At 37.1% G+C, this 14,448-nt stretch overlaps 1 protein-coding gene across 1 annotated transcript; it reads right to left on the reverse strand.

Annotated features, from left to right (window-relative positions):
• Positions 1-363: 363 nt before the first annotated feature.
• Positions 364-8,672, reverse strand: LOC114648674 (calcium homeostasis modulator protein 5-like). The gene is made up of 2 exons (XM_028797832.2): positions 7,862-8,672; positions 364-2,538 (listed from the first exon to the last, which is right to left on the reverse strand). The coding sequence occupies exons 1-2, from the start codon at positions 8,402-8,404 to the stop codon at positions 2,152-2,154; spliced, it is 930 nt and encodes a 309-aa protein (XP_028653665.1). The 5' UTR covers positions 8,405-8,672; the 3' UTR covers positions 364-2,151.
• Between the last annotated feature and the right edge of the window lie 5,776 nt (positions 8,673-14,448).

The raw sequence follows: 14,448 nt of genomic DNA on the forward strand, positions 1-14,448 counted from the left end.
TTTCTAAATATTTTTAAAGTGTTGATTTAAGCTGCATTTAATACACTGTTTACTACATAGAGATTCATTTTTTTGTTAGGTTAAACCTGCACAATGAAATCAAACATATTTATAGAATAATAACAATAATCTCATACTGTATGCAAACAGAAATGAACATTTCCAATATAAAATGTACTCGCAAAAATGTTTCTTTTACAAATGAAAGACAACTATATACCTTCAATATTAATATTGGAAATATAGTGGTGAAATGTTTATTTTAGATCAAACAAACTTTAGAGTCTGAAAATCGGGAAATACACATGAGTAAAGCTGGGAAGCACTTGCATAAGTTTATGAGCTCATGGAAACAAAAGGAGGCAAGTTACATAATTATTTATTATTAATTAATAATATGTTGTTTGTTGTTATATCAAAAATACTCTTGCTATACACTAGTGCGATTTACAATTAAAACTTGACAAATGCTAGGAAGCATCATTTTCTCTAAAAATTAACACAGTATACTGTAAAGGCAATCAACAATCTTGCATTTTTATATTAAAATTAAGAAAGTATTATTCATATAAAATTCTCATCATTGGTAAATACAACATAAAAAGATTTAACAAATGATTTTGTGCAGTTTACAATTTACCACACAAAACTGCATAACAATTTTTTTTCTTTCACTTAAGCATTTCATGCTATTAATGTAAGCACATTTAAGTCTTCTAATAATATCATGCAGTAGAAGAGCACCTTATTTAAAAGTTTAACTAAAAATCTAACAGATTTTTTGTTCACACATGAAAAAGTGCTTATGTAATTTTGTTGCATATACTTCTGCATATATGTCAGCTTGGTACTATAGTGGTTAAAACTGCTACCTCCCAAATCCAGCATCCTGGCTTGAAAATTGCACCCAATCACATTTGTGGAATTTACATTTTCTTCTGGGTCTTTGGCAGTCCTCTCACACTCTGAAAGATGTGCATGTTAGGTTATCTGCCAATTGCAAATTGGCCCCACAGAATTGTGAGCAAGGGTGTGTGCGTGCCTTGACCCTGAAACAAATCTTCGCCATATCTAATATTCATGCCACATTTCAAACTTTAAATGTAATAACACTAATTATGGGCTTTATTCCAAGAAATATTTTCAAAATATCAATTCCTTCAGCTTGGGTTTCCACTCCATTCTGGTGCATGTTCATATTCTACCCTGTTTACCACTGAAGGAAGTGCAATTATGTACTTGTCTCTTACTCCTTTAATTTAACATATACAGAGTATTAAATTAAAGTTACCATAGACATCTTTGAAAATTGACCGTTACTTATAGCTAATAATGACTTCAAATAACTACATAACACATTTTGCAGTAATGATATTAAAATAAAACAAGACAAACTATTTTATAACTCGTATCAAAATGTGTGTGAAATTCAGTCTAATTTTTATCCTAGATGTGCACTGGTATGCAATTGAACACAGAACCACTGCACACATTACAATCTGGGGCAGAGACAACATAATCAAGATATTGATTCATAACATTTAGTAAATATTACAAAAGAAAACAGTTTTGCAATTTTACTTTCTTTACAGCTGTACAGCATTTCTGATTATCCACGTATCTCACGGACAGGGTATCAAGATGCATTTTAAATACTCACTAATACAGCATGTAAATTCAAATAATCAAAAACAAACATTGGAATGTATGTGGAATAACACTAAAGATTTGAAATTACCCATCAATTATAAAAGTTTAATTCAAAAAACCTAGTGCAATTTTTTACTTTATCATATAAAAGTCAAATAAAATAATTCAGTTTTAATGAAATTATTTTATTTATATTTGACCAGGAAAGTTTTTAAACCTGGGTGACATTTCAGAAAACTGTATTATCTAGCTGACTCTCTTTCCTTCTCTCACACACTTCTTTACAGCTCCACAGGGCACTGTTTCATGTTGTAAAAAACAATGAAGCCTTCCTTTCATAATACTGAATTGTTCTGTCTTAATCAAAACAATAACATTATGGCAGTTCCTTCAATAAGAGCAACAACCTGTAAAGTGTGCCTTTGTCCCTGATGTTTGGAATTCAGATTCTCTTCATATTAAAACACACTAAAACAAATACAACTCTTAAAATTGTGATTTTCATACTGCCGGCATGTCAACAAAGTCAAGTGCAGTTTCCATCTCCTCGTTTTTGTCAGGTGTGCCCTTCTCCACATACCTTTGCAAAGTGCTATAATACGGTTCATTTTGGTTGAAAGTGTACAAAGCAGAGATTTGCTCCCAGGCGTTGTGATTTGGAAAAGGAAAGGGCTCCGGGTCTTTCTTTTCAAAGAAGCTTTTAAGGTTTCTGTTAGCAAGTTTTGATGCATATTCAATAGCACAAGTTTCAAATAGCTCCTTCTCTTTTTCGATATATGTTCTCCAGAACTTCAGTTGCACATAGCTGACTTGAGACCTGCAATTCTTGTAACATGTTCCAATCAATCCTAAGATGGTGGTAACAACGATAATGCAACATCCCAGCATCTGGAGGGAAAACAAAATACATTTTGTTTCTATAGACATGTTTAGACAGATATTTTATACTAATCTTAGATATGTAACCTACATAGGAACTGATTAACTATCACATTTAAATCCACTCTGGTGCATGTTCATATTCTACCCTGTTTACCACTGAAGGAAGTGCAATTATGTACTTGTCTCTTACTCCTTTAATTTAACAGAGTGTTAAATTAAAGTTACCACAGACATCTTTGAAAATTGACCATTACTTATTGTTAATAATGACTTCAAATAATTATTATTCTAGATGTGCACTGTTATACAATTGAACACAGAACCACTGCACACATTACATTTCTAAGTGATCCCATCTTCCACTGTGCACTGTTGTGTAATTAGTCCTAGGGCCATACTAGACAGTAGTTTGACGTACAAACTGGACTCTCTTCTTCAGCCAAAACTTAATTTCATCAATGATGAAACATTGTCAGAGTCCACCCTTATTCATTCAATCAGATCCTGAAACAATTTGGCAAGCTTCAGTCACTTCATGGTGGGACTACTGTAATTAGCATTTTAATGATCTTTCTGTATACAATATCATTAGTTTACTGTAGGCCCTCAGTTCTACTCAAGGAGCTAGCTAATCCACAGTAGCTTTCTGTTATATGACTTTAACTTCAAAACCCTGTAAATGATTTATAAAGCTGCTTGTTCTAATACTTCAGAATATGTGTGTGCTTTGCTTATATTATATTATATAAACCTAACAATTTACTGAGATCTTTTGACAATGGGCTCCTTGTTATTTTTCTTTCAAAGCCTCATTAACAATTAATTGCAAATGCCCATTCAGTTTTGTGACTCTTACTCTATGGATCTCTCTTCCTAAGTTTTATCTGTAGGAAAATTTAAATCCACATTACAGACCCTTATGTTTTCTGTGTATTTTTAAGTGTAATTCACACAGGATTCCCATGATGCTTGATATGAAATGTGATTGAACTGTCACTACCTCACATTATTAGCTTAGTCGTGATATCCTTTTGAAGTCACACTGTTCTGTTAATTTCAACTTTGCTTTGTAGTTTAATTTTGTAGCAGTGGTTCTTCTACATTGCTACATCACTCTTAGTGTGTCTTTCAGTTTTGTTGTTTTTTTCTTTATTTGCACCATAGCTATTCTATATTTGTGTAGCTCTTCTTAACGCTTGCTTTGTAAAATGTGTTAGGTACAGTACCTTCTATAATGTTTGGGATAAAGAAACATTTTCCCTTAATTTACCCCTTTGCTCCACAGTTTAAAATTACAAATCAAACAACTCAAACAGGGTTAAAGTACGCAATGCAGACTCTAGCAATGACAACACTTTTTATACATGGTTCCCTCATGTCACCCCCAAAACGCTGAAATTTGGCAGGATTGTACATCTAAGGCAGTAGGTATCGATGAATAAAGGACATTTCCATATATGAATATTTAGGGGTAAAAAGAACCTCTACTACAGAAAAACTAAATATCCCAAAATTCTAAAAAATGTTTTGCTAGATTTCACTGAAACTTGGTGAGGTTATGTAATAAAAATAATTAGCTGACATGAGTTTTTTAATTTGTTTATACTTGTAGTAAGTAGTCCATGGTAAGAAGTTGCCTCCTTTGAGAAGGAATCTTGCAGAGAAATGGACCTTGCCCATTTATGAAAATTAAGGCAGTGGGCAGAAGCAAAATGAAAGGACGAAAAAATAAACAGCTCTCTCTGTTCTGTTAAGTTTTTCTTACTCCTCGCAATGCGGTATAAAATACATACAAATTCAAACCAGGATGGTGGGAGCTTGGACTATCGAGTATGATAATATACATATACTTCGAAGAACAGGGGTGTTCCCCCTTGGTGGTAAAATACATACAATAATGCAGGGTGTCCTCTTGGATGTCAGGCCATGTTATGCTGCTATGCTCTGGTTCACAAAGTAGAAACAGTAAGTGCCAGTACAGTATTTCCTGAGCTAAGCAGGGTATCACAACTAATTCTTTCATAATTTTAGATCCTTGTAGCCTCTAAAACTCTGAATAACAACTGCAGGTTGTTTCAATAACAAAAGCAGGTAAAAAGTATTTTCTTTCAAATTAAGAGAAAAAAATGTACCCTTACCCCCAAGTATTTTTTGAGTCACGAAAAACTGCATATTTTAAAAACATGACCAATTTTGCAGTGGCTGTCTCATGAAGGATTTGAAGTAACACAGGTCAAATTGTTTATATACTGTACAAGTAGTAACCATTGATATGCATTTTGGAATAAAAAATTAGCTTCTCACTCCAGGCTCTTAATATTTATTTTAATAACCAAAAGTACCAAACAAAAATGCAGCTTGCGAGATCAACATGATAGGAAAAAAGATACAGCTCACAAGGAAACATTCTGAATTATTCTTTTTTTACTGTCCTCAGTGAAGAAACTGCCTATATCTTAAAAGGAATTTTGTTTTAAATAAAGTAAAAATGGGGCAGCACGGTGGTGCTGCTGCCTCGCAGTTAGGAGATCCGGGTTTGCTTCCCGGGTCCTCCCTGCATGGAGTTTGCATGTTCTCCCCGTGTCTGTGTGGGTTTCCTCCGGGTGCTCCGGTTTCCTCCCACAGTCCAAAGACATGCAGGTTAGGTGCATTGGCGATTCTAAATTGTCCCTAGTGTGTGCTTGGTGTGTGTGTGTGTGTGTGTGTGTGTGCGCGCGCACTTCCCAGGGTTTGTTTCCTGCCTTGCGCCCTGTGTTGGCTGGGAGACCCTCGTGACCCTGTAGTTAGAATATAGCAGGTTGGATAAAGGATGAATGGATAAACTAAAAATATTTCTGAGTTCTGTATGTCAAGTTTCTTCAAAATCAAAAATTATGATGCAAAGGAAATTTGTTTAAAAAAAATTGAATGATCCGGTTATTAATTTGTTAAATATTTCACCAGCTATGTGTCTTTTATTTCTTCTAGTGGCCAAAAGATGTAATGTTCCATGCACATCTCCCTTTTATTAAAATTAAAGCACTGTGAGTCTTTACTTGGTTTACAAATTAAACTGAACATATTAAATGTTGAATTCAAACAATTTTTAAGTATTTACTTTTCCTTATCACTATTTATTTACCAGGTGTCAACATTCATAGTAGATGACCAAAAAATCTTTAAAATTAGTTTAACTGTATATCAAGGAACTATTACACTAACAAATAGTATAGAAAAAATGTTAAGCTGAAGCACAAGAAGTATGAATGTTATAGTTAGCTCCATAGCTAGAAGAAAAAAACAACAACAAACAAATGCAGCCATCGGACAAAACAAAGGGTTTGAGATTTGACTTGATATGTAGTAGCTTAGGAAGTCAGTTCAGTACTGCCGATGGAAGCAATTTGTCAAGGAGTAACATAAGCTAAACTAATTCTTTTTTCTTCTTAGTTAAAGCAATAAGTAACAACAGGTGATGTGAATATTTTGTTATACTCATTGTTTCAGGCATAGTTTGTTAAATGAGCAGCCAGCTAAACAGAGAATTAGCCAAGAGTACTAAAACAAGCATTAACGACAATGAATGGGCCCTTTAAAAATGAGATTTGTTAAGACAACAAAAAAGAGAATCAGGTATCTGGCAGTTATTTTACATTTTCTTTAATGAGAAGAATCTGACTTTTGCTTGCTGCAATAGATAGTTACAAGTTCTAGTACACAACAGCAGAAAATCAAGGTCCACTGGTTAATACAGGTAATACTACTCTATATAATGAACTGGTTTATCATCGAGCAGTTGTTGACCATATACAGTATCTGTGACAGTGTTGACAGGACAGATATGATGGACAGAAATCCATATGCTACATGAGTAAAAATACAGTATGTGTATATGATTTATTTTTAAAAATCATAGTAAAAGGGATAAAAGGACTTTATGATGGTTAAAAAGTAAACATGTTGGACTTTGTATGTACTTGTTGATTCAACAGTTGGTGGATAATATGTAATGGTTTGGCAGTGTGTATCTATCTATTGCGATGAAAATGAGGTGCCCTGGGGCATGTGTTAAGTCTGTTTATGAAGAGACATCTTGTTAGTCACATGATTTTATAATGCATTTCATCATTTTTAAGACAAAACCATTCTGACATGTCTCTGAACTAGTCCATGAGCACAGCACAACATTCTCACGTTCCCTGTTGTTAAAGCCTACATTTAATGAATGTTCCATTAGTTCAGGAGGTTGGGTGCTTGACATTGAACACTATACAGGAGGACAAAAAAATGTGCATCATTTTTGTATGAGTGAAAGAAAGGAGGACACTTTAAAAATGTTTCAATACAAGCCCAAAACATTACACCAGTAGTAATGATGGAATGCTGTTCAATCAGCACAGTGATATCAGATGATAACAGTGTAACTGTCAGCTGTGATGTGTAAGGGTCTTGGCATTCAACAGCAATGTACTCACTACTCCTGTACTATATGAACATATAGGCTGTTTGGAATAGTTATTTGGGTATTAGACTGGACTGATGTTTAAGGCAACACAGTGGTGAACTGGTCAGCAGCAGTATCACAGCTTCAGTTCCTGGCTTGGACTCCCCATGTCACTGTGGGGTTTCTCTGTTGGCACTCTGCACATCCTTCCACATTCCTTTCCAACTGTCAAGCTTAAACAGGCAAGACATTAGTAAGTGTAATGTGTATTAATGGTGCTATATAATGAAAAGTGGTGTCTGCCTGCAAGAAAACCGTAATTAATAAAACTGCTGATTGCATCTGTGAATCTTAAGTGATAAGACTCTGTGAATATAGCCGTCACGTCCTCTGTTAATCTTGCAATACTAAAAGTAATGAATCAAACTCCGCCACTTTACTATGTTAAAGTACTGTCAGGGCAACACATCCGTTTGTACTTCTGCTCCACTAAGGCGGCATCCTAGGTTTGAATCCAGCTCAGGTTGTTTTCTTGCTAAGCTTAAATGTGTATGCGGGCTGTGGTGACTCATCAACTTTACTGGAGGGATTCCGATTCCAAATCAGCGTCCCCAAATCGGGATACTGCGATGTACCGGTGCCCTGTCAACGATTACTTATTGTAATGCGCCCAGCACTGCCGGGATACGACCAAGCATGCCCCAAGCCAACCCTAACTGCCCCCACACCAACTGCATTGATTAAAATAATACCATGATAGATGTTGCATGTAGACAGTAAAATTAGATCTTTAAAAAGGGAGACAAAGCGTGCATTGTTGTATCTGTCTCCGGGGCTCGCGTGCAGAAGGTTGCCACTGGAGTATTTGATGATGAACAGACACGACACCCACAACCCGGCACGTACCTGCGACTGCGCCCGCAGCATGAGGAGCAGGTCCTCATTATCTTTGGCGCTCAGCTGAGATTTTCCACAGGGCACCCGTGGCAACTCCGTCTTGCATGCATCAGTTTTATCCGTACAAAACAGTTCTACTACGTGGTTGTTGTCCAGGCCACTAACCGCACACTCGTAAAATGTCCCGTTAAGTAAAGCAACGCAAAGCCACATGATCGGAGCCACGCAGGCGGTCACCGTGATCTGCACGAAGACGTTCAAGCAGTTGCTGCGGTGCCTTGGTGGACACAACTTGCGTGGATTTAAGCAACACCCCATGAACAGTTTCCACGTCCGTGAGTTGAGAAAGAAGCCCATAACCAACAAGACAAAAGCCGGGCTGAGCAGGAAGAGGAGTCCGTAGGAGAAATTCTGCGTCTTGTTGCACGGGCACTTGAACGAGACCATGGAAAAAATACGCTCACCTCCCACGGTTAGAAGAGCCATGAAGCTGTAGCCGATGGTCGTCTTCTGGTTAAGAAAGAATTTCACCACTGTCTGGAAGGCATCCATTTTCGAAGAATAGAGGACACGCTTTGTTCAAAAACTAATGAAAAATGCAAAGCAGATGCCTGCACGAGAAAAAAATGACGCCGCAGGAAGCAGTTGAGCTTTTTTTCGAATTAAGGCAAAAACAAAAAGGAGTGGGGAGTGACATCAGCGCTTCCCGCGCCTACGCTGCACGGTGCCGACTAATAGGCAGGCAAGCACTCCAGTAGGCTGTGCATTGTGTCTGTGAGCATCTTGCCAGGAACCCCACCCCGAGCTCTCTCTGTGGTATCACCTCCGTCTAATTGATCCTACAGTACTCGGCGAGCTTTGTCCCAATTTCTTCTTTCCATAAATCGTAACATCTGATGCAAGCTGTTAGACGCAGTGATTTCCTACACTGCGTAACAAATAACATTTTTAAAACGATTCCCGTTATATCATTTTATCGTTTTACTTCAATAATAAGCAATCTTCAGAAAGTTGTACAAATTAGAAACCATTACTAGAGGCTAGGACAACAATTAATTTCATAACGAGATTTCCTTTCCATCTGTTAATGAAATAGATCATTTAATTTTTTATCTAGACAGTATCTTTCTGCCTTAGCAATTGCTTATAGGGCAATTTTTACAAGCCTTTGCAACCGAAAGGCACCTACTGCACTTGGTTCTCGAAAGTCAAGTCAGACTTTACTCATTAATCTGGTGGTTTTAACAGTAAACTGTAAATACCACGACAATCAAAAGTAGAGCAGCTTATTTGATATAATTTCAAAACACAGCATAGTTGGAGTATGAAAGAGTCCAGAGCAGAGTGTCTAGGCTGATTCCAGGACTGCAACATATGAGTTGTGTGGAAGACAAAAGGAGATAAAGGTTCGTAACGTGATTGAAGTTTTTAAAATTATGAATGAATTAGTACAGTGGATCAAAGCTTCTCCTTTATAGTGAGTTCTTTAACAATAGTGTGGTAACACAACTGGAAACTTGTTAAGAGAACACCTTTGAAACACTCAGTCTTAAAATCAGTGCTCCAAAAGGTTACATCCTCTGCTGTATTGCCTGTACACTCACAGTTACACATCTATGCACAGCTCCAGCACCGTTGTGAAATTTGCAGTTGAAACGGTGGTGAGGATGAATCTGCCTACCAGAACAAGTTGAAGGTGCTGTGTTGTTGGTCATTCTAACAACTTGGACCTGAATGTTTCCAAAATGGAGGAAACGATTGTAGACTTCATGCTGAAGCGGCAGGGAAACTTCACCCTACTTAAGATTTATGGCTATAGGTATTTTGGTGTGCAAATTTCTGAGGACATGAAATGAACTAATCATATCTCCACTCTGTTGCAGAAAGCAGAACAGCACCTGTATCACCACAGGCAAAAGAGGAAATTCAAAATCTCTCATTCTATAGTACCACTGCAGGGTTTTGTGCTTGCTGGATGTATTACTGCCTGATTTGGGAGCCACAACTCCCAGGTGCACACAGCAAAGAAGTTTAAAACTTATCTGTATAATGTAATGCTTTACTGCATTTCATCTTTAAAATGATACAGTATCAAGAGATCCAAGAAGATAGCACTTGGAAATCTAAATCGACTTAAAAGCCAGTCATCATCATCTGTAAATACGCACTTTATAAAGTGACTCAGGTTTTGCAATATTATAACTGCAGTACAAGTTTACAGTGATGTGATTGTACTTATAAGTACAAGAAGTTCTACCAGGAGCAATTGATGGACTGATTGAGTGCATTTAGAGCACTTGGGATGAAACTGTTTCTGTACTGCAAGGTCCCTACAGGAAAGGCTCTGAAGCATTTGCCATACTGTATGGGAGAGGTTCAAAAAGACTGTGTGCTTGGCTGAGACAGCTTGTGCTTGATCCTGTATTCCGAAAAATCCGATCAGCTGCTGTACAGCTGTGATTCCATACTCAGATACAGTGGGTTAAATACTCTGAGTGGTGCACTGACAGTGACATTTCTAAAGCAGCTATAGTATTTGAAATAGTTTGGCCATTCTGTGGCCATTATATGGTTACGGGTTGATTACAATGAGATGCCTTAAACTAATAAACACTATGCGGTTAATTTTATTGTATTTGATAAAGCAGCGTCAGGGATGTGGATCTAAAAAAGAAAGGGAAACCACACTGAAACAAAAGCTCTGCTTTGATGCTGGGTGCCACCAGTTTGCAAAACCATGCGGAGAACTTGTGTACGCTAGGGACTGAGATAGCATAAAAATGTGCGTGGCTTTACGCCAGTTTAGTTTTTATACATCGCGATGTGAGTGTGGAAATGGGTGTAAGCAACATTCATCCAATGACTTCATCCAACTCACTCCAGAAATATTTCCTTGCATTTGCATTGTACAGTAGTTTGTACTATTGCATTGTATCCCTGAGGTGGCCATGATAGATTGGCCATCTAGATGTGTGAATAGGATTACTTGTGCTCTGTTGTTCTGTTTTGTGTTTACCTAATTCTTTGACACCCTTTGAATGCCCAACCTACCTGGAAAGAGGTCCATCCATCCATCCATCATCCAACCCGCTGAATCCGAACACAGGGTCACGGGGGTCTGCTGGAGCCAAACCCAGCCAACACAGGGCACAAGGCAGGAACCAATCCCGGGCAGGGTGCCAACCCACCGCAGGACACACACAAACACACCCACACACCAAGCACACACTAGGGCCAATATAGGATCTGCATGTCTTTGGACTGTGGGAGGAAACCGGAGCGCCCGGAGGAAACCCACACAGACACGGGGAGAACATGCAAACTCCACGCGGGGAGGACCCGGGAAGTGAACCCAGGTCCCCAGGTCTCCCAGCTGCGAGGCAGCTGCGCTACCCACTGCGCCACCGTGCCTCCCGTTGGAAAGAGGTCTCTCTCTGAATTCCTTTTCCCAAGATTTCTTCCATTTTGTTTTCCTAAAACTGTCTTTATGTGGGAGTTTTCTCTTTTCTTCTTCTTAGGGAGTTAAGGCCGGGGGCTGTCAAAAAGCATGGCCTGTTAAAGTCCATTTTGGCATTCCTGGTATGATTTTGGACTGTACACGAAATAAATTGTTGTTGTTGGTGGTGGTGTGGTGGTAGAGGTGGTGAAATTCAATGGATAGGATTGGCTTTGTTTGACTGAACTGTTTGTTTTTGTTGAAATGTTTGTAATCTTTTAATTTGCATTATAAAAAAATGGCAAAAAAGTTGAGAATAGGGTTCAAATCCTTTTTTATCTGTTAAAAGTTTATCGATCTCCCCAATACTGGTGAAGATTTCTGACATTTTCGAATGAGAATTTGACAGCAAAAAATTGCTTCTAACTACAAAGGCTAGTAAGAATTTAAGTGTATTCTGTATTTACATGTGACAATAACAACCTTATAATGACTATGCAAACCTATAAAAGTGATTTCAACAAAAACCAGCAGTCATTACATACTGTACCTAGACCAATATTGTGTTTAAAATAAGTTAAATGCAGGACCTGTTGTGGACACACCAATGCCCATATAGCAACAAGCTCTTTAAAGCCCACAGATTTTGGATAGGAAGGAAAACCCGTACCAACAAAAATGAGAACTTGCAAAATCCACATTAAAAGTGCCAGTGAAGTGGATTGATCCAAAGCACTTGGTGCTATGACAGTGTGATCTTGCCACTATATTATCCCTAGTTATGTAACTGAAAATGCAAAAGGGCAATTGAATCAAAGAAATAAAAAAAAAAATCTTCAAAATAAAATCTTCACTACATCACACACACAGATATTAGAATAAATGTTACTCATTAAGATACAACGTATATATATGACACTGCATGTCGATGAGTTCATCATATGCTGTTATTCTTTGTCAATTGCACAGTGATTTGTGATAATTGTTCTGCTTCATAGATCTTGGGTTTTGGAAACAGGGTTATTGTACCTTTAATAAGACATCTATATTATCTTTATTTATTCTACTGATATTCATTTGGGGCTCCAGTTTTGTCACATATATCATACATATGCTATCAGATAAACAGGCAATTCTAAATTGACTTGGTGCAGGGGTGTGCATAATAGGCTGAAAAAGAGGTATTTATGCACTTTTTCTGTAGATACTGATTTTTCACTAAATGTGTAATGCAGGTTTATTCATATAATTTAAAAAGTCTGAATATAGAACCAGATGCCTATTAAATAAAATAACATAACTTAGGTGAGTGTCTAGTCTAATTTTCTCTTACATGCTGTAATAAATTAAATACAATTTACTGGCAGCATAACAATCAAAATCTGGAATTTGGGATCTGCCACAGAATATCTATTTATTCTTAAGTATTAATATTGTTGCACCTTCTCGGTTAGGGTAATAGACTGCATGCAATTTTGGTTTTATTTGAAGTCATATTATCTGAGGTTCACATCCTATCAGTAGCTTGATCTATTGTGCTAGGTGGCACCAAGTCCTACCAGTAGCTTATTGTGTTATCTTTGGGTGTTTTGATAATATTATTTGATATTAATGGTCAAAAAGATCAGTATTAAAAGTATATAGAAGAATTACTTCTTCCTCTTGATCTTTTCCCAATTCTGTGTTTTATAGGTTTCATGCCTATATGCCTTTCTTGACACCAACCCTCCTCATTTATCCTTACTTGGGCCCAGCTCCAAAACGGAAGCTGCGTCATACAGAAGATTTATTGCATGACAGTAATTTTTTTGGGCCATTTAGTTTTGCCAACATTTATCTCATTCTGTTTGATTGATTTTCAAGACTTTAGGAAGAAGGAAAATCTTTCTGAAGATGGTATGGGAAAATATATGAGATTAGCACTAGGCTTGCACTGGAACATAACATCACTGGAGTTATAATTTCTGAGCAGAATTAACAGATGTCATTCCCTAGAAACCCCAGATCTTCTACAGCTACACTCCTAACTTAAACTCAGAAAATATTTTACCATGTAAATCAAAAAGTAACCTCCCTCATACCAAACCCTGTATTGAATAATGGGTACTCTTTGTTTTTATTACAGTGCTATGCCACCTAGAGATGACTCTTGCAGTGCACTCAGTGCTGCCATGATAGGCTGTGATCCTGTAGTACATAAGCAGGTGTTGAAAATAGATGGGCATGAATGACTTGAGTGCCAACCTAAATCACATATCATATTTGGGCTTTTCTTTTCAGATGCTTGTAACTCAAAGAAGAATGAACATGACTGCACCTTTTACCAAAAGTACTAATAAATGATAGAACATAATTTTCTCTGGTTTGCATAGACAAATCTGGACATTATGACAAAAGAGGCAAGATGAAGAACACTAAACAGTGTTTCTTTTACTGCCTGACGATACTCATCCTCACATTTTGCCTATACTGTATAAAGATTCCTGGAGCTTTACTTGGATCTGAAAAGTGTGCAGTATACAGACCTGACCCTCATCTGTATGGTTGTAGGTATTGACTGTTCAAAGATAGTTTAAGGATGCCACTGTTTTGCAATTGATTATAAATTGATAAATCTCATGAGTAATTCTCTTGCGGGATGGGCTGATTCCAAAATGAAAAAAATGGCCCCTCTAGTGTATATTGGAATAAGTGATAAGTGAAAGGATCAAGAATAAACAAAGTGTGCATTGTGTATATACCTACTGTACATCTCTGAATAATGTTCCTGTAGATGTGTAAGGGCACAGTAGTAGATTACAATGAATAGATTCCTTTATGTGATCCCTCATTGTGCCAATGTCTGTGCTCTAACAATCAGATAAACTCACATTTGTTTTATGCTTAACTGTGAAGGTGTTTTCTTCTGCAGATAAATCTGAAGATGTTTCTTCAACTAAAAGGTCTTCTCTGTGTTCTTTTTGATGGAGAAAGTTACACAACATTTATTTGGAATTCAAAACATGAAAATGTTATTTGTGGCAGTGGTGGTTTGCAGTGCGGGGAGCTGGGGCACTGCCACCCCAAATATTTGAAAAACTCTACTTAATTAGGTAATGTGAAATAATCATTAAATAAATTTGTTTATTTCCACAATATGCTTGGTGTCAGCATATGTCAA

This window comes from Erpetoichthys calabaricus, chromosome 3 (genome assembly GCF_900747795.2).
Source record: "Erpetoichthys calabaricus chromosome 3, fErpCal1.3, whole genome shotgun sequence".
Taxonomy (NCBI): Eukaryota; Metazoa; Chordata; class Cladistia; order Polypteriformes; family Polypteridae; genus Erpetoichthys; species Erpetoichthys calabaricus.